Source organism: Barbus barbus, assembly GCF_936440315.1.
Source record: "Barbus barbus genome assembly, chromosome: 4".
Lineage (NCBI taxonomy): Eukaryota > Metazoa > Chordata > Actinopteri > Cypriniformes > Cyprinidae > Barbus > Barbus barbus.
In genome coordinates this window covers 34,245,878-34,272,814 of record NC_136732.1, presented here as the reverse complement: position 1 = coordinate 34,272,814, position 26,937 = coordinate 34,245,878, and the positions used below count along the sequence as shown (strand labels likewise).

The window sequence follows — 26,937 nt, the reverse complement described above, 5'->3', positions numbered from 1 at the left end:
CTATCAAAACACCTTTCAAAATGCTTGCCACGGATGCGAAAATTGCAAAAAATGTATCCCGATCCGTGATTGAGATAACGTGAGGTCGTATTTATTTCAGATTTAGTGTGCAATGACCTTAATCAATACCCGATGGATAGATCCAAATTTCCACCGTTTTTTTCCTCCCGTTTTAAAAAACTGTTCAAAAGATTCATTTGTTCAGGAAAACTGATCGCAATAGTCATTCTATAGTTCCATTTTCTACATCCCTAATCCTTCCCAATACCTTAACTTAACTACCTTACTAACTATTAATAAGTAGCAAATTAGGAGTTTGAGGCAAAAGTCATAGTTAATGGTTTGTTAATAGTGAGAACTGGACCTTAAAATAAACTGATTTAAAAAATATATTTTTTTTTTCCTAGTTTGCCATTAAACTATCTAGTCTGGATCCTGGAAACTGAGGCAGTTAACCCTCTCATATTACCATGGCAGCTCATCAACCTTAACGGCTGCATTTCTGCTGTTGCTTAGACAGCATGACAAGTTAACAGAAGACTTGATCTTAATTGGCTCTGCTGAAGGCACTTTTGTGTGTGTGAGTGTGCGCACACCCGTTTAGGGGCCAGTTCATTGATGTTAACTTTTAAAGGGTGGGTGTGATGTGCAGCTGGGGTTTTTTTTTATTGGCTTAGTTATGATGGATGCTAGACTTTTTGGAATTAGTTTATTTCTGTGACTTTGAACTATGCTGGACTACAGGAAGGACGCTGTTGCCCAGTCTGTTTTGTGTTAACTTTGTGATGAGGTCACAGGGGAGAGGGATGCTGGGAGATTCAGCACGGCAGGTCTGGTCATAATCAGACATCTCTTTGCTTTGCAGTCTCTTGTTAGCAATCTCAAAGTCTCTTGTTAGCCGTCTTCATGATTAGTTTTCTGTACAGTTAAAGCTTAAATGCACCCCCTGATCACTGCTTTCTGAAGTGAAATATGATTCTAGTTATTGCTGGCAATTAATTGTCTTACAAATAATAAACATTGTTGGCTTGATTGTTCATGTCTCATTTATTCATAATCAACTTGGAAACCGCTTATAAATAAAATGTATAATTTTCTTTATGGTTTTGTAATTGAGTATTACACAGGGTTGAATTACATAAATAATTTTCAAAATGATTGTGAGTTTTTTGTGGCTTATTTGGATTGCAGTATATCTAAAATGGAAAATCTCTCTCACAAATGTGCATGCATGTCTTTTTGTTTTTAAATCTCGTTGATGTGGTCCAGTACACAAATGAGGGGGCTAGTTGGTGTAAATATCCAATTAAACATACCAATTTAATCTTAATGTGAAACTTTGGTCTTAGTGCTGCAGAAAGCATTTAAATTTGCATGTTTGTGCAGGTTCAAGGATATTCAGGGCTAACTGCCAGGTTTGTTTGGCTTTTCATCATGCGTGGAAATGTGTCCCCTTCTCGCTTCAAGGTTTTCGCCAACTACTAGTATGTTTCAGAGTACGCTTATGGGGAGAAAAAAGTTTTGTTTTTTTCTTGAGTCTCACCAGAGGAAGAGTAAGACAGAGACATGAAGGGCTTTCACACATGGCTCAAGCTCGGCTGGTGAGGAGTGTTAGGATGTGTGAGCATGTCTCTTATTTTCTGTATGTGTGTGTGGAAGGAAGGAAAGAAGGATCAACAGAGATGAGACACAACTGTAAGGACAGCCAAAGAAATTAGTAGCTACTAAGCTGCTTTGTGTTTGGCACATTACGTGAGCGAGGGCTCACGCCAATTATAATGCTTTTATGCTTCTAAAGAACAACTTTGAAATCTATTGAAGGGGGATAATTGAGCCTGGAAATGTGTTACCTGGCAAAGTCAAGTCGAAGGTCATTACTGAAAATATAAAAGGACCTGATGATCCATTTGAGAGTAAATCCTTTGTTCCTAATGTAAAGATGTTGTTTTAACTCTGCTGATGTGCTTCAAACACCAAATTCAGCATGAACAACAAATTAGAAAAGGACCTGAGGGTGAGCCTTGGGGAACTTCTGACAATTTGAAGAGGTTTTAGTAGGCACTGCTTCTACAAAGCTGATTGGAAAAACCATCTTTTTTTTCCTTTTCTAAATTGCATTTAAAACTCATCTATTGTATTTTGTTTCTTGATGTTGTTTTTCTTGTGCTTTCAGGTGGTAGTCCTCAGTATTTTATTCCAAGATAGAATATTTCGTAGGCTCGTTATGGATGTACAGTGCAGAAGAATAAAAGGCACCTCTGTCCTGTCATTGTTTTCAATCATGGACTTGGGTCATATGAAAGATTATATTCAAGACTCTTATGCCTGGAACACACCAAGCTGACAGTCGCCCATCAGGCAGTTTTTGTTCGTCGGCCGACTAAGTTTTCTCAGTGAGTTCTGCACCGTCGGCTGAAGTTGGGCCTTGTCTGCTTTTTTTTTTTTTTTTTTTTTTTTTTTGGCTGATTCGACATGTTGAATCGGTGTCGGAGCTCGTCGGGCCATCTGATCATTCTGATTGGCTGTTCAGCTGGCAAACCAGTGCACGTGAAAGGCGCAGAACGGACGTGTTACTTGGCCGTCGAGCGTCGGCTTGGTGTGTCAGGGCATCCTTGGACCTAGACGCTGCCGATGTGAGCGGAGTCTGCTTTCGTGGCCACTAGTTATTCGGCTTGGTGTGTTCTGGTCTTTTAAATTTTTTTTATTGGGCCTTAAAAACCCTACAGATTCAGAAAATTTGAACAGCGCGAGACTCACTGAAAAGGGCGGTATTAGAACAAGAACCATTTTAAATATACCATGTTAACAAGCAGTGAGTTAACTGTTCTTACTCACACAGCTCCACACCTTTCTAGCTTTAGAGGTTGGAGATGTACTGATAATGGCTGTGGGTTTTGGCAGGTTGTGGCCGAGTGTTTTTGCTAACTATGTTGTTCTGATGGATGGCAGGCAGCAGGTCCCAGGTAGGGGGCCCCCCTGTGGGGCCAGTGCCCTTTCAAAAGTGACATACACATACACATGTATACTGCTGCAGTGGAGGAGAAAAATAATATAACTATACTGCACAAGGATTGACAACCGTGTGATAATGTGCCTTTTATTTGTAATACAATATTACTGTAATACAAGTTTTTACATTATTAGGGTTGGTTTTTAATTTTTGTTTGAAAATCTCTCAAAGATTTGTGATCAGGAAACTCTCTTCTATTTTAATATATTTTAAATAGAAAATTAGCATTCGTGTGTAATAGGTTTTTGTAACATGTTGTGTATGTGTGCATGTATGCACAGTGGTAGGGCTGCACGATTCTTGCTAAAATGTGAATCACGATTTTTGTCCATGGGAATTGAGACCACGATTCTCTTACACGATTCTCATTTTTTCAACCAAAATGTATTGCACTCAAGTACAAAAAAAAAAAAACCCACGACATTCAGTATAATAAAGTGCTGGAGTAACAAAAAATTCTCTTTATTTTAGACCCCTTAAATTGAATAATTTTAAAGCTTTAAGTTGTTGAACATAAGAGAACATTAACAATAATAAATAAAAATATTCACATTCACACGGGGCGTCGGCGTCAACGCATCTCGTTTACTTTGAATGGAGTGACATCAAGCGTTGCCGAACTGAATTGTGGGTCCCTCGCATCGCTTCACTGGCGTTGTATGCGGCAGAAGTTGAAAACTTTTCAAGCGCCAACGCAGGCATCAGCCAATCAGATCGCCTTATGCAAATACCCTAGCGCAGACGCTAGCCAATCCCGTTCATGCAGCACCAGAAAAGTATGTGATTGGCTGTTATCACTATGACCGCGCGTCAGCACCACGGTCAGCACCAGAGCCGTTGAGAAACAGAGTTACGACACTCTCATAGGCTTCCATAGGAACTTAGGAATGCGGAAGTAAAGCGTGTCATGGAGCAGCCAATAGTTCCAAACAACCGATAGTTTCAGCATTGAAGCCCATTCATTTCAGTGCTTCTCCAACACAGTCGCCAGAAATTTGAGGAAATTAAAGCATTTTTTGCCATTATAACGCATTAGTTTACCTCTCGGAAATCTGACCAGTAGTTGTATTTTATGAAACTCGTTATAGTTAGTTTATTTTTAGATAATAGGCAGTATATGCTATATTTGCAGTTAGATAACGTGGATATATTATATAATACAATATTTTGATGAATACAGTTGGTTGCCTTTTTTATTTTATTTTGAAGTATTTGCAAAACTTAAATTTACTTTTTTTTTTCATTTACATTTAGTCATTTAGCAGAAGCTTTTATCCAAAGCGACTTACAATGTAGAAGCAAACAGACCAACTAAAGAGCAACAAAATACAAGTGATGTTCACATAGCATGATTTTTTTTTAAATGAATATAAATAAATAGAATAGAATAGGCAAGTGCTAGTATTAATTGGTCAGATGGTGGTGAAAAATGTTTTTTTTTTTTTTTTTTTTTTTGGGAAATGGCTAAAACCATTTCTAGCATTTATTGATATTCACTTGTGTATGCATATTGTATCTTATATTTTAACATAATTGTATTAAAATGTGAATAATAGATGACCATAGATGAAGAAATATATATTAATACAATAACACTTTTACATACCAATTAGATTTCTTATACTCTTTAAATAAGCATAATTTATTTCATCATTGGTCTGCAATAACCACAGGAATAAGTGTAACACAAAAACCCACAAAGTCATGCCTCAAGTCTCCAATCTTTATTAAGCAGTTTACATTATACTTTGCATACAAAGAAATGTAACCGCCTTATCCTGTGTGTTGCATTGTATTATGTTTTTACTCCATAGTTAAACAAGAAAATACCCATTAATATTATTTCCATTAAACTCCACAGAGAAAATGCTACTATCAGTGTATTAAACGAATTAATCAATGGACATTTTGTGTTAATATTTGCCGGAAAATGCTGCAAGTATACCTGCTGTTGTTGTCTGACCCAATTGACAGCGCGGAGTTGTTTGGAACTATTGAGAGCTCCATGAACCACGTGACCGCGCGGCGGCGAGATCAAAGCGTATCGCAACTCTGTTTCTCAGCGGCTCTGGTCAGCAACAAGCTTCAGACACTCCCTCCGTCAAGCATTGATGCTGACGCCCCATTGAAGCAGCACTGCACAGAATGATCACCGTATGACATCAAAGTACCGCAAGAGCGAAGAACTCCATGCGGGCTTTCATGTGTCTTGCACTGAGGAGAGGCTTCCGTCGGGCCACTCTGCCATAAAGCCCCGACTGGTGGAGGGCTGCAGTGATGGTTGACTTTCTACAACTTTCTCCCATCTCCCGACTGCATCTCTGGAGCTCAGCCACAGTGATCTTTGGGTTCTTCTTTACCTCTCTCACCAAGGCTCTTCTCCCCCGATAGCTCAGTTTGGCCGGACGGCCAGCTCTAAGAAGGGTTCTGGTCGTCCCAAACGTCATCCATTTAAGGATTATGGAGGCCACTGTGCTCTTACTGTGCGTTCACACCGCCGGCGGCGAAAGCATCAAAGTGGCCAGAAGTCATTCATTTTCAATGTGAGCTGGCGGCGAGTCTTGGACGGTGAGAGCGTCGAGGAGAGTTGAAATCAGGTCAACTTTATGGTAATGAGCTATGACGCGGTTGGGCGGCAACCAATCGGAATGTAGAAGTCCTCTGCTTTAGAGGGTTCCAGAGAACGCAGTCCTGTAAACTTTGGTTCCGACCACATTAGTTCCCAAGCAAAATGGAAGAGAGATTAATTATTGCTGTGGCGGGTTTCCCGATAATATTTGACGTGTCCCTGTTTGTGTACAGGGACATAAATAAATAAAAATTATAGAGGACATTTTCCCGCTACCACGTTTGTTTTTCAGCGGGAATGCAATTTATTTGCTCAAAACAACACCAATTGCATTAAGGCTACACTTCAATCTGGACAGTTTGTAATGTAGGCTGCACACAAATTAATGTTAATTAAAGACCAAGGCTAGTAAATGTCTCCTATAATGTTGAAATTAGACTAGCACTTAACCATGAACACAAATCCACACCACACAAATGACTTAAATAATTGATTTATTTGGATAGCAAACATGTAACTACAATTAAGTTCTTTCCATCGATCAATTTCTCACTTTCACATTTCAAATATTAACTTATACTCTACTTGTGGTCAGTCTGCACAAGATCAACCTGCTTGTTTCCTTTGCGGCTCCTTTAAATACAAGACGAGCATACGATCTACGTCAGAGCATCAGCGTGTCCACGAATCTTTTCTACAGCGTCGCAGTCAGGGCGGCCAGGGCGAATTTTGACGCTCTCGCCGGCGGCGGTGTGAACGCACAGTTAGGAACCTTAAGTGCAGCAGAAATGTTTTTTTGTAACCTTGGCCAGATCTGTGCCTTGCCACAATTCTGTCTCTGAGCTCTTCAGGCAGTTCCTTTGACCTCATAATTCTCATTTGCTCTGACATGCACTGTGAGCTGTAAGGTCTTATATACAGGTCCTTCTCAAAAAATTAGCATATTGTCATAAAGTTCATTAATTTCTGTAATGTACTGATAAACATTAGACTTTCATATATTTTAGATTCATTACAACACAACTGAAGTAGTTCAAGCCTTTTATTGTTTTAATATTGATGATTTTGGCATACAGCTCATGAAAACCCAAAATTCCTATCTCAAAAAATTAGCATATTTCATCCGAACAATAAAAGAAAAGTGTTTTTAATACAAAAAAAGTCAACCTTCAAATAATTATGTTCAGTTATGCACTCAATACTTGGTCGGGAATCCTTTTGCAGAAATGACTGCTTCAATGCGGTGTGGCATGGAGGCAATCCGCCTGTGGCACTGCTGAGGTGTTATGGAGGCCCAGGATGCTACGATAGCGGCCTTAAGCTCATCCAGAGTGTTGGGTCTTGCGCCTCTCAACTTTCTCTTCACAATATCCCACAGATTCTCTATGGGGTTCAGGTCAGGAGAGTTGGCAGGCCAATTGAGCACAGTAATACCATGGTCAGTAAACCATTTACCAGTGGTTTTGGCACTGTGAGCAGGTGCCAGGTCGTGCTGAAAAATGAAATCTTCATCTCCATAAAGCTTTTCAGCAGATGGAAGCATGAAGTGCTCCAAAATCTCCTGATAGCTAGCTGCATTGACCCTGCCCTTGATAAAACACAGTGGACCAACACCAGCATCACTGACTGTGGGTACTTGACACTGGACTTCAGGCATTTTGGCATTTTCCTCTCCCCAGTCTTCCTCCAGACTCTGGCACCTTGATTTCCGAATGACATGCAAAATTTGCTTTCATCCGAAAAAAGTACTTTGGACCACTGAGCAACAGTCCAGTGCTGCTTCTCTGTAGCCCAGGTCAGGCGCTTCTGCCGCTGTTTCTGGTTCAAAAGTGGCTTGACCTGGGGAATGCGGCACCTGTAGCCCATTTCCTGCACACGCCTGTACACGGTGGCTCTGGATGTTTCTACTCCAGACTCAGTCCACTGCTTCCGCAGGTCCCCCAAGGTCTGGAATCGGTCCTTCTCCACAATCTTCCTCAGGGTCCGGTCACCTCTTCTCGTTGTGCTGCGTTTTCTGCCACACTTTTTCCTTCCCACAGACTTCCCACTGAGGTGCCTTGATACAGCACTCTGGGAACAGCCTATTCGTTCAGAAATTTCTTTCTGTGTCTTACCCTCTTGCTTGAGGGTGTCAATGATGGCCTTCTGGACAGCAGTCAGGTCGGCAGTCTTACCCATGATTGCGGTTTTGAGTAATGAACCAGGCTGGGAGTTTTTAAAAGCCTCAGGAATCTTTTGCAGGTGTTTAGAGTTAATTAGTTGATTCAGATGATTAGGTTAATAGCTCGTTTAGAGAACCTTTTCATGATATGCTAATTTTTTGAGATAGGAATTTTGGGTTTTCATGAGCTGTATGCCAAAATCATCAATATTAAAACAATAAAAGGCTTGAACTACTTCAGTTGTGTTGTAATGAATCTAAAATATATGAAAGTCTAATGTTTATCAGTACATTACAGAATGAACTCTATCACAATATGCTAATTTTTTGAGAAGGACCTGTAGACAGGTGTGTGTGGCTTTCCTCAGTCAGTATAATCAAACACAGCTGGACTCAAATGAAGGTGTAGAACAATCTCTAGGATGATCTGAAGAAATGGACAGGACCTGAGTTAAATATGAGTGTCACAGCAAAGGGTCTGAATACTTGACCATGTGATATTTCAGTTTTTCTTTTTTAATAAATCTGCAAAAATGTCAACAATTGTGTTTTTCTGTCAATATGGGGTGCTGTGTGTACATTAATGAGGAAAAAAAATTAACAAATGATTTTAGCAAATGGCTGCAATATAACAGAGTGAAAAATTTAAGGTGGTCTGAATACTTTCCGTACCCACTGTATATATGTGTGTGTATATATATATATATATATATGACAAATGAAGACTTGAAGATTTGTAATGGTTTTACTGGTTATAATGGAAATTGTATTGGTGTTTTAATGGAAACTGTAATGGTCTCTGTTGGTCTCTACTGGTAATTGGTCACCTTCTATTGGTGGTTTGTTAAAACCACTATATCCTAATGGAATATGTCCTAAAATGCACTACAGGAAACTATTTTTTAAAGGGTTAAAAGTTGATGGTTTGTTATGGTATTTGTAGTGGAAACCATTAGAATTTCTGTGATTTGTTTCTAGTTTTTTTTTTTCGGCAGGGTAATTTCTACACCTGAAAAAGATATTTTGAATTTGGACTGCAGTAACATTACCCATTTAAACCGCTAGCTGTCAACAATTCATACTCTTCTGTCAAGCTTTTATTTTTACGTAAACGGCAGTAGAGCTCTTATTTTGACTGAAAACTCCAGCTTCAGTGAAAACAGGCTTATTTTGCTATTGCGATACTCCGAAATTGATAATACCGTTACATTAACCACGTATCATGAATCGAGATCATTGCATCAAATTATGATATATTTACAAGCCCATTGAGCGGCAAAGCAGCCTATTTTATGACAGACTGATACAGGATGCACTATAGTGTATTCCATGTTTTGTATAATTAGGTAACCATGTTAAGGGCGAGAAGGATATATGTGTATGTATGTGTATGTTTGTTTACAGCCTAGATATTTTTTTTACTGTTGTGTAAACTTGAGAGAGTCTGCTGTCTAATTGATCACACTGCTGCAATGGCAAACTGTTAGCACACACACCACGGCTCCCTAACGGTGTTTTAACGAGAGAGACACTGACACTCTCTCTCTTTCAGTAGGGGGAAAAAAAGAGAAGAGAAAATCAAGGGGGTTTCTTCCACTGCAGACATTTTTCTGGACTTTGAGTTATCTGAAAAATTAAGTTGCATCTATTTTTAGATGAACTTGGTAATGATGTGCAGCAAATTTGGAAATTTCTAGTTCCACACGTTAATATTAAGACCCCCAGGTTCTAGCTGTTTGACGAGCCTTACTTGTGTGTATGTGAACGAGAGGTCTACAACATCAGCCTCAAAGTTTTCTGCTTCAGCGTCTCTTTTCTGGCATCCATCCAATCCATTTTAATCAAGCTGATAATTAACCAACATTTATCCTCAGAAGATAGGAGGAAATGAATGTTTGGATGCATGAAAAGATGTCATGCTAATAAATTTTCACGGTCTCCCCTCAAGTCTCAAACTTTGACCATCAAGGCTGAAGTACAGTTTGTTCAGTATGTTGTAGAGTCTTAAAGGGTTAATTGACCCAAAAATGAAAATGGTAATTTACTCGTTCCAAACCCATAAGACTTCTGTTAAACCTCAAAACTCAAATTTCTCTCCAGTGCTTTGTTTCTATTTGAATCTTTAGCATCTTCTTGCGTACTGCCACTTCTCATTTTGCCCGTACTTTTGCCACTGTTTCCCTCCGTTGAAAATGAAAAAATCCCTTACATAAATATTTTGATGCTTTAAAAGTGTTTAGAGATCATAGCAGTAATGCCCTGAACAGAGTGATTTAATCACTGATTTAATCAAGTCTTTTGAAGAGAGACAATCACTTTATATTATTAAAAAAACTGATTTTTATTCATGTAAACCTTAATCATCAAACTTATTGGTTTAAGGTCATGTCTAGTATTCATTTTCCTTTTTTTTTTTTTTTTTTTTTTTTTTTTTTTTCGTTTTTTTTTTTTTTTTTTTTGTTCAATTAAAAGATGTTTTGTCAGCCAAAATTTGAATTGGCAGGTTGTTTTCATGGAATGGTCCTTTGATGCATCTTAATGTATGCATGAAATCTGAATTGACCTAATTTATTTTCCTAATACATGCTCCTGTTCATTTTTATTTATACACCTTATGTTTCAAAGGCGAAAACTTATATATATATATATATATATATATATATACATATATACATATATGCATGCATGCATGCATATACATGCATACATATACACACACACCCACACACACCAAAACATAAGCTTGTTTTGAATGACCGGTTTGATTCAGAAATGTCATGTGGAAGTAAAGTGGGTTGCAATCAACATTTCATGTTGATTTTAAATGTGTTTTCTAGATGTCAACCTAACATTGACCCTGAATGTATTTTAGCATTGCAAGGGGGTTTGAATAAGGTCAAAAAAAAAAAAATCTGTTACTCTCTTCCAACATATCCCTTTCATTCTGTGTCTGTGGAGTGAGAAAAAAGAGACTCGATAAAATTAAACCAGAAAGAAAAGTCTTTGAGAAATTTGACCCATCTTCCCGAAGTTATATCCTCCCCGTAGACCCTTCCCCAAACCCATGCTAAACCCCTCCCCTCTCTATATTAAGCCACTCCCCTTCTGATAGTTTGTAGTTGACACCTTCTCTGTGGGAGGAGCTTAAACAAGTGAAATGTCATGTGATGGTTCTCATTTCCTCACAAGAAGCTCAATCCAGTAGGGAGAGTCTGCTGGGTGGGGCTGTACTTCATGTTTCTCTTTCAAGTCGCAACTAAAAGAGAATTTCAGCGAAGAAACGCTGCGTTTTCTCTCCCCCCTCTCTCTCTCTCTCCTCCCCTCATTAATTCATTCATTATTTTGGCTGGGTAACGCTTGCAGTAATGAATTCCTCGAGGGCTGAATCTCCTTGCCTGGCACCCGTCTCGTCCCACCCGCCTCGTATCTGCCAGCCGATCTGATCTCAGATGCTGTCTGACACTGCTTTGAACTAATCGGGATTTAACCAAGTCATTTGTATCTAAGGCTGTTGTAACACTTTTTTCTATTGCTTGGTCCGAGTTTGATCAGATATCGAACCCCACATTCGCTGTTATTGAATCACTGTGTCCCCTTAGATTTAGCACTGAAGTTGTGCACACATGGAATGTTCTGCTGAATCCTGACTGCTACGAATGTACCACAAGATGCAGAGCATGTAAGCTGCAACTCCGAAGGCTGTTTATTCAGAGAAAGCAGCAATGAAAAATGCACTATTTTGTAATTTGTGGGTCTGGGAGCGTGCAAAGATGCAAATTATATGTTATCGATAAAAGATGTGCTTTTTTTATGCACTTGGCTGTTAATTCCATTGGAAAAAATGCGCTCACACCAACCAAACAAACTTTACTCCAAATTTATTTTGATTATCATAGTTATGTTTGTGAATTGTGTTCTAAACATCAGTCGGGGCTTGACAGTGTGAGAATTTCGCTTGCATTTGTCACTAAAAATAAATGTGTAAAATGCAGTTAGGAGTATGTCGAGTTTGTGCGATTATATCGATATATTCTTTATAAGTGATACGATATGAGGCAATACCGTTTATATCGATTATACAGTAATTTGATACGAGTGCATCTGAGAAATATAGAGGACACAGACTGAGCTGCTGCGGAGAAATGCATTATCCAATTTGTGCAACACATGACAAGCTTTATATTAAGGCCTTTAAAAACTGGTAAGATATAGTATAGTTTTATAGTTTTGCGTAGTTTAAGCGGCTCGCCCCGTCAGATGCTCTGCAGGGCTCGCAAAATCGCTAGCCTGACGTCCCGGGGCTATTGTGTTTTCCAGTCGGCCTACCAAAATGTATCACTGCCCTGCCCGATGGGCTACATTAAATACAGGGCTCCCACGCAGTGTTCCCTTTAAGCTGCGCTCTTCTTCCACCAAGGCCGCTCAAAAGAAATAATGTGCCTCGCGCATACAAAAATGAGTTGGGAAGCCAGTAAAAGGGAAAGAATAGCAATGTTCGGGCAAACCGCTATAGAGCTGATGTCATGACAGAGTTAGAACCGGTTTCAAAGAAAGAGAACGATATGCACCAAATGAGTCGCTGTAGAAACTGAATACTTCAATGGTTGACAAAACGCAAACGCAATGACGTGAAATAAAACATCCTCGTGTATTAAAGAAGAGTGGCTAGACTAAGTGCTGGAAATAGCAGAGGATGGGCAAAGAACGGAAACAAAACTCTGAAACATGTTCAGTCACACACAAGTGTATTGTACAAACTGTACTTCATAACGATGTTTAGACCGCTATAGAACAATTCATATGTTCACGTTTTTTATATTTAACTTACAGTGCTCAGCTTAAGTTTTGCTTCAGATTCTATTCTATTCTATTCTATCAGTTTAAATAGTTTGTTTTGATAATATATGTTAGGCCTATATTATAGACTCAAAAACAAGGTCAGTTATTTATCAGGTTTTGGACTTTGAGTCTCTTGCTCATCAAGGCTCTATTCATTTAAAAAATACAGAAATAATATAGTGAAATATTATTGAAATTTCTAATATTAGTTTCCTATTTTAATACCTATACTTTAAAATAGTATTTATTCCTGTGTTCAAAGCTGATTTTCAGCATCATTACTCCAGTCTTCAGTGTCCCATGATCCTTCAGAAATCTTTCTAATATTCTGATTTATTATCAGTGTTGAAGCTGTTGTGCTGCTTCATATTTTTTGGAACCTGTTACTTTTTTCTTTGATTTAATAAAGAGTTTAAAAGAACAGCATTTAGTCAAAATAGAAATACTTTCTAACAATAGAAGTCTTTACTATTAATTTTATCCATTTAACACATCCTTGCTGAATAAAGCTTATTTAACTTTCTTTAAACTTTTTTTTAAAAGTATCTCTAAAAAAGAAAGAAACAATTCTGACCCTAAAATTTTGAATAGTTTATATTGCAACAAAATCTCTATTTTGACTAAACTGTTTTTTTACTTTTTTTTTTTTTTTTTTAATATCACAGGTCCCAAAAACTACCTATAAAAAACTAAACAAAAAAGCAGTACAACTGTTTAAAACATTGATTAAAAATCAGCATATTAGAATGACTTCTAAAGGATCGTGTGACTCTGAAAATCACAGGAATTAATTACATTTTAAAGTATATTAAAATAGAAAATTATTTTAAATTGCAATAATATTTCACAATATTATTTTGTGAAATAATATTCAGTATTTTTTATCAAATAGATACATCCTTGATGAGCATAAGAAACTTCTTTTAAACTTTATTGATCCACACTTTTGAACTGCAGTGTATTGTACAGTAAAAGTGTTTTGTAAGTAACCTAAAATGTACATCATTTAGTTACATCAAGGGTTAAATCAAATATAAATAGCACATTAAAGTTGAAAGTTACACACTTTTTTGTGTGCATGCTGTACAGGTCTGGTATAAAGAATGCTTTTGCTCAGGTGCCCGAAATGTCTGCCCAATAGAGAAGTTTTGCTCAGCAAAAAAAAATTAGAGGGAACATTGCTCCCACGGGTCCTTAAATTTGATACAACTAAATTGAAGAGTTTTTAAGATTTTTAAATGCGTTAAATGGTATAAGAAATAATTTTTCAAATGGTCATGGAAATATTTCCGTTTTTCTGTCAGAAGTGCACGAGCCTTTTGCTTTGCTATTCTCCACTGAACTTCACAGACTTCAGTGAACGAGCGCTGCCGTGCGCATGCGCGCCAAGCAAACATTGAAATAGGAGCGGAATAATTCTGACTAAAATATATATTTCGTTTAAATATTTGTAGTTGGACAATAAATGTGACATGTAGAATTTTAAACCTACAAGTAAGTGTATGTTTATGATAGCACTGACTGTAAAGTGACTGTGATGGGGTAATCAAAATCCTAACACAACTGTGCTTTTGTTCTTATTTATTTTCATTTTGGTTTAGTGAATTTAACTTCCTATTTAAAAGCCTTATTTTTAGTTTTAGATTGCAAAGTTGCAATGTTAAAATGAAATGTGATTTAACCCTTTTTGCACATAAAGGCTTACATGGTTACATTCACTTTAATTGTTTTCATAGCCTTTAATATGTAGCTATTGTTTTGTTGGACAACATTGGGCAATAAGTGAAATAGATAGATAGATAGATTGATTGACATAAATATCTATCTATCTATCTAATTTATTTAATCTGGATTTAAAAAAAAAAAAATACAAAAACGAAAATACCTATATATATACATACATACATACATACATACATACATACACACACATATATATATATATATATATATATATATATATATACACACACTGTATATCGCTAATTGGCGAAAAAATAGAGATATTAATTTTTGCCCATATCGCTTAGTCCTAGTTAGGAGTATGTGTGTGAAAGAAAATGTAGGTCCCTGCAGGTTCTTAAAGTATTACATTTAGTTACATTAAGTTTAAACAGCTTAAATGGTGTAACAAGTCGTAATTAATTAGAAGAGATCTTAACTTTGTCTGGAAAACAGGACTCAAATCATAATTATTAAACTGCACATGGCTATAATTTAATTAAAAAAAAAATAAAAATAAATAAAATAAAAATAAAAATGTATATTTCACAGGATAGAATGTGACACTGTTGCATGTTGTGTGTGCTTGTGGTTTTCGAGCAGTTTGTAATTAGTGTATTTATGCCCGGTAATTGCTTATTGATATACTCTTGAGTAATTATTTTGTAGTATGTTCTAGATGGTTTTAAGAGTGCATATTTTGAAATCGGAGTAAATCAGGCTTGTTTACAATTAAAAGTCATACATCATGAAGAATATATATTTTTTTATTACCATTATGTCATTTAACTGTATCTGGCATTTAAATAGAATAAAATATAAATAAATCCATATTTGTTGAATGCATATAGATTGAAGCAGAAATATCTAAAAACCTAGTGTAATTTTTTTTTTTAAATCATTTTGCTTGTAAATATTTGTTCATATCCCTATAAGGAAAAACAAATGATTAGATCAATTTTCGTTGTACCCAATTTTTTTTAATTAAATTATTCTTTTTTTTTTTAAGTAGGAGCACTAGTGCCTCTTGAAAAAAGTATCAAGCCCTGTTAGTGTATTGACCAAATATGGATTCATTGCTGTGAAATTAATGTTTAAACATCAGCAGTCTATTAAATCCCTAGAAAATGTGTGTGGTTCCAGTTATGAAGTCATATATTGAGTAGTTTGCAAACTAATGAACAGGATCACATGTGAAACATGCTGTTTCTTTGATCTGGTGTGTGCCTGCAAGCTCAGACTCCCCCTGTCATTCCTCTCTGATAGCTGAAGTGTGTGTGCATTCTGTTTGTGTCCTGTGTCTGTTCGTCTGTTACTAGGCCCAGACAGAATCACAGGATTTAGGGGTAAATTTGTGGAATACTGTGGAATGCATTTAAATGTCTTAAATACACCGAAAGTGCTGCACTTTTTATTGGTAACTGAAAACAAATGATCAATTTATGAATACAAACTAGAACCTTGCAAATGATTATATTTTACTGGAAGTACGTGAGCCTTCCTGTAGAGTTGTGTGTACGCTGAATCTGTGTGGACCTGCCTGTTAAACTTGCGGCTGGCACAGTGTGTAACCTTTTTTGTGTGTGTGTGTGTGTTTTCAGTGCTGAAAGGTTGTTAGCGAGTTTGTGAGTGATATTATGTTGCCATAAGGTGAGTTTGCGTTGATGGTGCCGATAGATGAGGATACAAAGACCACTGGAAATGAATTTCAGAAAACGGATAACTGGAGACACGCGCGTGGAAATTAATTGCCAGGAAGTCGGTGGTAATTTGAATTGCAAATGGACACCAACTTGTTCCCCGACTTGAATGATTAATATTTTATTGTTTTACAGAGTGAAAATGCCACAAGTGTTTTTCATCAGAAACAAATAGCACAAAGGAAGGAGGGAAAAAAAAATTGGCTTAACTGGTAATGAGTTGCAAGGTAATGAATATCGTCTCTGAGCATTAATTTTGGTGCGTGTAGTAAGGCTGGTCAATGTATCAAACATTCTTTGTTTTTATGGTAATTTTTCTATATAAAATTTAAGCAAGCTTGAAAATCACAATTATTTTTAAAGGTCTTTTTAAGTTTCCTAAAGGATACACAACTTGCGAGAATAAAAACAAAAGACAAATTTAATATCTATTGCTTTATATTGTCTGTTTTAAGTGGAATTTTAACTTTAATGTGGTGAATTGATCATTTAAAGTCCTGTAAATAAAATAAATTTTGTGCACACTGTGGATAAATTATAACCGGTGAACTCATCAGTATAGTTCTAGCAAGATGTAAAATTAGTTTGGCTGACCCATCAAGAGGCGGCCTGCTGCCAACAAACTCTATTACAACTTGTTTTAATTTATACATTCAGTCTTAAGACACAGTGGACTGCATAACACTTCAATTGCCCAAATTTAATTAATACATTTTTTTTTTTTTTTGGGCTAAATAAAACGGGTTTTGTTTTTGGTTAAATATGGCGAAAAAATAGTTGCTAATTGATTTAAAACACGTTGCACCCAAAAATACTAATTGGTCATTTTTTATGATATTAAATCATGTATTATTTTGCTGCATAAAAAAAGTTAAAAATCCTTTCTTGTTCAAGACTTGTGTATTTTTAAATTAATTTTACTTAAACATTTTTTCACATCTACTTGGCTGAAATGACTATTCAGTCAAAAACACTCCTCATCTAATTGGACGAATCATTCTTTTACTCAAACTATATAAGCAAATATATAAATACCGAGATCTATTTTCTGCTTTGTTAAATAGCTGAAAAATATTGGCTTATATTTGAGCTATCGCTTTAGTGTGTAGGTTGGAAATGGATGAGTTGCTCTGTAATTCTGAAAAGTTTTGAATTGACCTTTTCATTCTCCTAATATTTTCTTTTCTTCTCTCCTCTCCACAATACACTTTGTTTTGCACTTTGTTCATTTTTTTTCTCCACCATGCACTCTTCCGCTCTCGTTCTCTCTCAAATCGTCGCACAATTTACAGAAGGTTCCGCCGGGCCATGGTCTATCCTTTCAATCAGATGCTAATTAGGTGAAAGGAACGTCTCCGTCTCTCTCGCGCGCGCAGACGAAGGGATGTGCAGGTTGAGTGAGAAAGGGGAGAGGGGAGCGGAAGATGGTAAAAAATGGAGGGAGGAATGGGAGATGAAAGGGTGATGAGGTCGCTTCAGAATGAGAAAAGAAAGGATAATACTTGTAATTTTTTTTTCTCTTTAAAGTTTAGCTAAAATCAAAGGTCCCCCAGTCAGCGTGTCTGGGAAATGTTCAACTCTTCATAACTTTGTGATCTGACCACCGAAAATCTTGCTGTTCTGTGAAGTAAATTAAAAAGTTACCTATAAGTGACGTATTTTAATAAAGACGTTTCTACCCAGCTCATGCCCGGGAGGGCCTTTGACCATGTGTTCTTTAAACATTTATAAATGCCATTCATGGAGAGAGAAATTAGCTTTTCTGCTTTAATTGGTTATCAGTCACGAGCTTCCCTTGGCTTGTTTTTACATCCATTAATTAGCCCTGTTAATGACTTACTGTACTGTTAGATAAGTGGCTAGTTTGGTGTTTCTGGTTGGTTCATTAATGGCTAGGGTGTATCCAGCTAACGATTAAAGTGCCTTAATTAGCAGCGCCGAGAGGAAAAATAAGGATTAGTCCTGAGGTTCTGTTTTATTTATTTATTTTTGGTCTGAAGAAAAAAGATTGAAAAGGTTTAAGGTTCATAGGTTTAAGGGGAAATGAACAAGAGAGCCAATAGAATGATGAATGTGCTTTTCTCCTGGAAAAGAGAGGGAGGGCTATTTCACACAAGGGGAAAGAAGAAATTGTTTTTTCCTCCAGCATTATAAACGTGTAGCTTTGGCTGATTTAAACTCGCTGTAGTTGCTTCGGAGTCTTTAGAGGTCTGGCTTTTACTCTGACACCAGTGGTAAATGTAGACGTGCTGAACTAGACATCAACAAAACAGAGATCAAACAGTACACAAGATGTGGAGGTTTGTTTGATTCTGCATATATTTGTGGTTTGCACATATGTACAAGAAAAACGGTAAACCTTTTTTGCCATTGTACAAAATCATCTCAGGCTTTATTTTTTAGGGATGCACCGAAATGGAAATACTTGGCCGTAGCCGAACAAAATGAAACAATGGGCCGAAGGGCGAGGGCTCAATACCGAACATGGTTTTTCGCTGTTTTTTTTTTTTTTGCGCTTTTCAAATAAAAAATCAAATACAAAACGACAATTTAAAAATATTTACTTAACACTGAACATTTTTTAACATTCCAGCAGATATTATACCAACAAAGCACAATTTAGCTTAAAATTAATAAGTTAGTACAATAATATTTTTGGGCCATTTTTGAGACCCCTTTCTTGAATCAGGCGTGCATTTTTTTTACTGTGCAAATAAATACAGCCTTGCTGAGCAGAAGATAATTCTTTTAAAACATTAGAAAAGATTACAGATCCCAATTTGAACATAATGCATATAATATGTGAATATAATAAATATATCAATAGAGCTGTTGTAGGGTAATTATTATTTTCATTATTATTGTCTTTATTTTATTCTACAGAACAACAGTAAAATTACAATACTTACATTTATGAATGTTGGAGTTGTTGCTTTTTCTCAGCTTTTATTTTGGCAGAAACCCGCAGGAAGATCTTAGTGCTTTTTGTTGTTGTTGTTGACAACAGATTTATAAAAGATGTTTGTCGCACGTATCGCATTGTTACATGCCATTAAAAAAATTATAAAAATGTTACTGAGAAACTGACGAGTAACAGTGTTGTAGCCCAGATTTTTCCCGCGCTTTGGACTTTTAACCCTGCCGCCGCAAGCTTGTGCTGTTTGAATGCAATTCGTGCGTGTTTTAGAAAACATAACATTCTGCAGTTTTACAAAATGTTTAAGGCCATTTCGCGATTTCAATCATCATAGTAACCAGCATCAACCACTTCTTCCTCTTCTCATCGGAGACATGAGATGCAGCACTAAACAGTCTCTCGCTGATGGTGCTTGTAATGATTTTTGCGTCTTTCTCTGACAGTTTTAAATGCTTCCACACTGTAGACACGTTTGCTGCATTAGTTCGAGCCTCTATTTGATCGCGTCACGTCATTGTTCGGTACATATTATTCTGTCTTTTCGCTTATTCAATTGATCAATTTGTTAATAGTGAATCTGATATATGGTCACTTCACTCACCATGACTTTAAAGCATATTTATTTATTTTTTTAATTAGAGGTCGTCTGATGTATTGGTTTTGCCAATTAAGCGGCACCGATTGTTGATTGGTGAAACTATCGGTTATCGGCAAAAATCCATGCCGATAGTTTTTCCGGGTTGGGTCCGTTGCAGGAGCGGCTGAGAAGGTCCTCCTTTATTCAGCAAAGTCCCTATAGTCTTTGTTATACAGCACGAGAGAGGCCTCTAGAGGCAGAAATCACTGACAGCACATGCAGTTTGTTTAGACATGTGACTTCAGAGGCAGATTTAAAACATCAACAATGAAACGTGTGAACATGGAATACTGTAGTGCAGAGGTCCCCAACCACCGGGTCGCGACCCACTACCGGGCCGTGGAAGAATTCCTACCGGGTCGCAAGAGCGTTCGGGGGAAAATGTGTATAGATATGACGCTCTGTTATTTATTGTGCGTAAACGATTGCTCTATTCTGTATTTTTGTTGTATGCTATTGATAAGGAGATGCAATTTGATGATTTCATGTTAAATTAGTAAATAAAAGATTGCTCTGATCTGTCATATAGGCTATTGGGGCTTAAACGGATCACAGTTGATCCGTGATATATGGACCAGCGCTCACAAGAATAGAGACATGTTTCAGACAGCGTGGCATACCATTCTGTCATACAGACAGTGAAAGTAAAGAAAAACCGCTGCATTAACAGCATATATTCTCTCAGAGACGACGAGACAAATCTACTTCAACATATGCTGATAACAGTATAAATGAACAGACCGGTTTTAAAGACCCCATCCATACACACCCGGCCAGTGTGGTCCAACCTAGCTATCGGTAAAATCCAATATTGGTGACTTTTTTTTTTATATTGAATTATTAATTGTTGTACATTAACTACTAAAGACAATTTAATACTACTACTACTTAGGGCTGGGATGATAAATCGATACAGAATCAATTCTGAGCTTAGATTTTAACAGCAGATGGCACTGCATGCTTTAGAAACAGGCGTACTCTGCTTGTTTCCAAATCCTTAAACACACTTGAACCTAAAATAATCATTCATAAAATTTGAAAAGGTTGAAGCGAATTACAAGGGTGTTCACAGTGGGCTGTTTACATTAATCTTGCTTCATAAAAGCATTCTGAGCTGAAATTACATTACTCGGCCAAGCACTCTTCAGCGCTCCCCTTCCTGAGCATTTGAGTATGCGGATAAAGTGGAAAAGTGACGTGACATACGGCCAAGTATGGTGACCCATACTCAGAATTCGTGCTCTGCATTTAACCCATCCTAAGTAAGTAAAGTTTATTTATATAGCACATTTATCTCAGCAGAGCTGACCAAAGTGCTGAACATGAATGATAAACATAAAATAAAACAGATGATACAGTAAAACAATACAACATAGATAAATCAAATTAAAATGCCTGGGAATAAAGATATGTTTTCAACTTCATTTTAAAAGTTGTAATGGAAGGTGCAAGGCAAATGTCCAGTGGCAGTTGATTCCAAAGACGAGGGGCAGCAATCGAAAAAGCTCTATCACCCTTTGTTTTTAAACGTGAACGCGGGACAACTAAAAGAGCCCTGTCAGAAGATCTTGGAGATCTGGAGGATGAAAGTAGAGTAAGATGATCTGTGAGATAAGATGGGGCTTGACCATTAAGTGCTTTAAAAACAAACAATAAAATTTTAAACTGAATTCTAAAATGGACAGGAAGCCAGTGAAGAGAGGCTAAAATTGGTGTAACGTGATCAGTTTTCTTAGTCCTAGTCAACAGCCTTGCAGCAGCATTCTGTACCATCTGTAAACGTGCGATGGATGACTGAGGAAGACCCAAATATAATGAATTACAATAATCGAGACGGGAGGTAATTAAAGCATGAATGACTTTCTCCAGGTCATTAAAAGACAGAAATTATTTCAATCTTGAAATAATCCTTAACTGATGATAACTGTTCTTGACAACTGTATTAATTTGCTTAGTTAAGCAAAGCTCAGAGTCCAGAATGACACCAAGATTCCTGACCTGGGAAGAGACTGAGGAGAAATGCTTGCCAAGCTCATGTATTAAACCACTTCTTAACTTAGGGGGGCCAAAGATGATTACTTCTGTTTTGTCTTCACAAGTAGACAACCATTTCTTAATGTCCCCAAGACAGGCCAATAAAGGTTCAATAGTATCGCCAGCTTTCAGTGGTATGTACAACTGGGTATCATCAGCATATAAATGAAATGAAACATTATGTCTCCTAATAACATCTCCCAATGGTCGCATATATAAATTAAAAAGAAGTGGCCCCAAAATGGATCCTTGAGGGACCCCTCAGACAATAGGAGCAACAGATGAAGAGAACTTACCTAACTCAACAGAAAAAGACCTATCTCTAATATACGAATTAAACCACTGCAAAGCAATACCCCCAATACCAAACAAACGCTCTAACCGGCAAAGGAGAATATTATGATCAACTGTATCGAAGGCAGCTGTCAGATCGAGAAGCAGCAGTACTGTATTTTTACCACTATCAACTGCAAGTAAGATGTCATTGAACACTTTAAGCAAAGCTGACTCATTACTATGCTGTGCAGAGAAACCAGATTGAAGAGGTTCTGTTAATTTAGCTTCATTCAAAAAGGAAATCAATTGTGAATATACAACTTTTTCTAAAAGTTTTGATAAAAATGAAAGCTTAGAGACAGGCCGATAATTGTCAAGACAACCTTCCTCCAAGCCCTGTTTCTTAAGCAAAGGTTGAACTACAGCATGCTTAAAACATTTCGGGACTACCCCAGCAGTTAGAGATGAGTTAATCAATAACTGAATGGAATTACCGATTTCAGAAAAAGAGGCCTTAATAATCTCAGAAGGAATGCCATCAAGTGAAGAAGCAGTTGTCCTCATCTTATTGACCAAAACACCCAAGTTCCCCCAAAGAAACACTTTGAAAACAAGAAAAGGAAGCCGGACTAGCCAGCGAAAACGGCGACAGATCTGTTAACTGCAAGGTAAAAGAGGAGTGAATAGCTAACACTTTTTCAGGAAAAAAACTTCAAAAAGCTTTCACAGAGCTCAGTTGAGGGTTCCACATGAAACTGACAACCTGGATTAATTAATGAATTTATTGTGGAAAACAAAATCCTAGGTCTATGAGAGTGTGTAGCAATCAAATCAGAAAAATACTTTAACCTAGCTGATTTCGCAGCATTCTGAAAGTTAATCAAACACTCTTTAAAACACTCAAAAGACACAGTTAAAGAATCATGTTTCCATTTCCTCTCAGCCCGACGACAAGCCTGCCTAAGAGAGCGAGCATGATCGTCCAGCCAATAATACGATTTCTGCCTGGGTAATTTCAATTTCAAAGGTGCAATAACATCTAAAATATTAGAGCAAGATGCATAGAAAAAAGATGTCAGTTCATCAGTCCCAGTGGAAGACTCGGCAGCATTCAAAATGGATTCATCAACAGCGTTAGTACGATAAATTTCACTAAACTGAGGAGTAGAAGAATTTATACAACGAGAGTGATGGCCCAGATACTTCTTCACCACTACAGAGTTCTCGACATGGACATTAAAAACAATTGGACTATGATCAGAGGAGGCGGCGTCTTCTACATTTACATTTTCAACAGTAACACCATTTGACAGAATAAGGTCCAGAGTGTGACCATGAATATGAGTAGCTCCATTTATATGTTGCGTAAAATCAAAAGATTCCAACATGTTACAAAATTCACTGACCAAGGGTCGACCTGGGCAGCACACATGTACATTGAAATCTCCCAATAATAACAGGTGATCATATGATGACATAATGAGTTACAAATTCACAAAACTCTCGTATAAAAGCACTGTCAAAATTAGGTGGCCTATAAATAAGCGCACAGAACACTGCAGTGGAATCAGACTCCAACACAATACACTGTAACTCCAACGATGAATACCTCCCAACACAAACGGGCCGTATATTAAGGGATTGTTTAAAAACCATGGCAATCCCACCACCCTTGCCAGTACATCTTGGTGTACTAATAAAACAACAGTCCGGCGGACAGAGTTCCTCAAAAACTGACGACTCCCCAACAGAGGCCCAAGTCTCAGTCAGGAATAGGATATCCAAGTTTCGTCCGGTATAAAAGTCATTTAAAATAAGTCTTATTACACACGGACCTGGCATTGACTAGAGCCATGTTAAGATGAGACAGTGATGCCAGGTTCCGATCCAATTGAACAGAATCCAGTTGACGAAGATTTAAACATTCCACCCCTCTCCGGCGAAGTCGTAAACACAGCAACGTGGAAATAGAGGAATCACCGAAAACTGGGTAGACTGGAAGATGAAAAGCATATCTATAATCCCAAGAGCGTCGCGCCAGATTATGCCCCTCCAAATGTATTGTATCCAGGGAAAACTTGGTCGAAGATTGTATGGTGGAAGCAATTGCCCGTCTAATTCTCACCCGAACACCGCCACGACAACCTCTCTCTCTGCGGCGTTTCCGTAAAGAAGGAACGCAGCAAGGTAGCTGGTGAACACACTCTGGCGCAGGTTGATTAAAAGAGGATTGAGAGCGGTAGTAGAGAGCAGGACAGCTTCCCAGGTAACCAGCTTCCATACAACATTTGATGTTGAATAGGGCTTGACGATCGTAGGTTAGCACTGAGTCTACATGATACCAGTGCAAAACCACACAAAGTACAAACAGTACAGGCAGAAACCGAGACACACGAGAGAGACGGCATGCCGTGTGCACTGACGGCATGCCGCCATCATGCACACACACAGCAGTGAACACACACCCGGAATAGTGGACAGCCATTTATGCTGCGGCGCCCGGGGAGCAGTTGGGGGTTCGGTGCCTTGCCACGACCTCAGTCGTGGTATTAAAGGTTGGAGAGTGCTGTACATTCACTCCCCCCAACTACAATCCCTGCCGGCCCGAGACTCGAACCCACAACCTTTGGATTACAAGTCCGACTCTCTAACCATTAGGCCACGACTTCCCGTAACTAGAGTAGAGCGCCATCTGCTGTTAAAATCTAAGCTCAGAATTGATTCCAGAGGAATCGCGATGCATTTGGAAAATCTCAGAATCAATCCATGAAGTCGAAGTTTAAAGCTGTTTGAAATGAATTCTCAATCTGTTTTTGCCTTTTTTTTTATTTTTTTATTTTTTTTCTCTGCTACAGGTTGTGAAGCTAATGAACTGGACGGCTCACTGAATAACACCTCAAGGTTCTGCCAGCATTCCCTCTATGTTCTCTGGATTACGCTGAACACGAGTGTGTGCCCGGATCCTGGCGGCGGCTGTGAAATACACATGCGTGCGTGTGCATTATTTGCCTTTGAGTAATCACGTGTGTGCGCTTTGTCAGGGACGTCCTGCGGTGGCTGGAGTAGTGACCCTCCCCCTACCCCACCCTCAACGTTCAAAACTGGCGATGTCCAGGGTACCGAGTCCGCCCCCTCCTGCAGAAATGACCAGCGGCCCTGTGGCCGAAAGCTGGTGTTACACACAGGTAAGTGTGTGTGTGTGTGTGTGGTTCTTCGTCAGTCGTTGAATCTGTATACTCTGTGATGGGGCGTTCAATTCTGGTGGTCTACCTTCAGAGTTCGTTCCATGTCTAATCAAACACACCTGAACCAGCCAATCAAACTTCTTGGGTTTATATGTAAATTACTGGCAGGTGTGTTAGTGCAAGATTGGAACTAAATTGTGCGGGAAGCTAGATCTTCCAGGTGCAGATCTGAGCACCACTGGTGTCCCAGACACATATTAAGTCTCGTCTTATGCTAAAAATGGTCAATCAACAGGACCTTTTTTTTAAATCTGCTGAATAGAATTAGAAGTAGTTTTGAAATGAACATTTTAAAGGTAAAAATGACCTTGTGGTAAATAACCCATGTGTTGTTTAAAATCCCTATGACTTAATTTTGTGGAATACAAAAGGAGTAGTTTATATGAATGTTAATGTTGCTCTTTTTAAAAATAAATAAAATAATAAAAAAATACAGTTACCGGGGCAGTGAAGCTTTGTAAAGGACCAAAACACACCATTAAGTTTTTATGCTCACCAAGGATGCATGAATCAAAAATACAGTAAAAACAGGAATATCGGTTTTCTGTTTTAATTACTGTATTCCATTTAAATATATTTTAAAATGTAATTTTATTCTTGTGATGCCAAAGTGATCCTTCTGAAATTATTCTAATATACTGATTTGGTGCTCAAGAAACATTTCTTATGTTGAAAACGCTTGTGCTGCTTAATATTGTAGAAACAATGATACATTTTTTGTTAAGATTTTTTGAAAAGAAAGTAAATTCAAAATAGAAACAAGTCTTACAGGTATTTTATATAAATATAAATAATATAAGCATTACTGAACTTTATATTTGTTTGAGAAAGCATCTCTGTATGCACCTGAATGATCGGTGTATGTGTCTGTTTGTCTACAGATATGTAATGGCCATTATCCTCTCTGTGTTTTGAGTGTGTGTGACTTCACAGGACGCTCCAGCGTGTTCAGAATCCCCACGACTAGTGAAACATGTTCCATTAATGCCTTCATTTATCTTGCCATCATTCTCCCCCAGTGTTTTTGTTTGAGGTCTTTTTGTTCCTTGTTCTCCCCATCCTGTTTGTTGTCAGACCGCATTAAGATAAAAGGCGGTTTTGATGTGTCGCTTTTTGATGTCTTGGCCAACACTTGCGGATCTAATGTAGGAAAGGGAAAAAAAGTAGATGGATAAATGGAAGAATGAAGTGTCTTGTCTGCTATCTTCTTGTGTGTTTGTGTTTGTCCAGATCAAAGTGGTTAAGTTCTCCTATATGTGGACCATCAACAACTTCAGCTTCTGCCGGGAGGAGATGGGTGAGGTCATCAAAAGCTCCACCTTCTCTTCAGGGGCCAATGACAAGCTTAAATGGTAAGACTGGGAGGAGCCCACATAGATTTGCGTCCTATTTTGTTTATTTTTTCAGATAAACTTTGATTAGAATAAAACAAAGTCTAACAGCTGATGTTATGTTCTTTGGTTTTGAGCAGGTGTTTGCGAGTGAATCCAAAAGGTCTGGATGAAGAGAGTAAAGATTATCTGTCGCTCTATTTGCTCCTGGTCAGCTGTCCTAAGAGCGAGGTTCGGGCGAAGTTCAAGTTCTCCATCCTTAACGCCAAGGGCGAGGAAACCAAAGCTATGGGTGAGATGTTGTTCAAACTCTTAAGAATTAATTTTTTTTATTTGGTGAAGGAAGCAATATGATAGTTTATACCATGGTATTAGCTTCCTTTGTTGTCTTTTGTCTTGTCCATCCAGTTTCAAATAAAAATAATTAGCTAATTTCATTTCAGCTGTTTTATTATTTCTTATATATAAACCATTTAAATTGGTTTTCAGCCAAAAT

At 37.7% G+C, this 26,937-nt stretch overlaps 2 protein-coding genes across 3 annotated transcripts in view; both read left to right on the top strand.

Moving 5' to 3' along the window:
* The window catches only part of LOC306868757 (nucleolar transcription factor 1-like), a 967,110-nt gene that overhangs the window by 591,470 nt on the left and 348,703 nt on the right, over positions 1-26,937 (top strand). The gene's annotated exons all lie outside the window — the stretch shown is intronic.
* LOC306868763 (speckle-type POZ protein) overlaps positions 1-26,937 on the top strand; it is an 81,368-nt gene that overhangs the window by 24,366 nt on the left and 30,065 nt on the right. For both annotated transcript variants that reach the window (XM_079415102.1, XM_079415103.1), the window contains 3 exons: positions 24,721-25,050; positions 26,341-26,462; positions 26,582-26,733. In XM_079415102.1, the coding sequence (XP_079271228.1) occupies positions 24,973-25,050; positions 26,341-26,462; positions 26,582-26,733 (352 nt within the window). In that variant the 5' untranslated portion in view covers positions 24,721-24,972. The remainder of the gene's footprint in view (positions 1-24,720; positions 25,051-26,340; positions 26,463-26,581; positions 26,734-26,937) is intronic.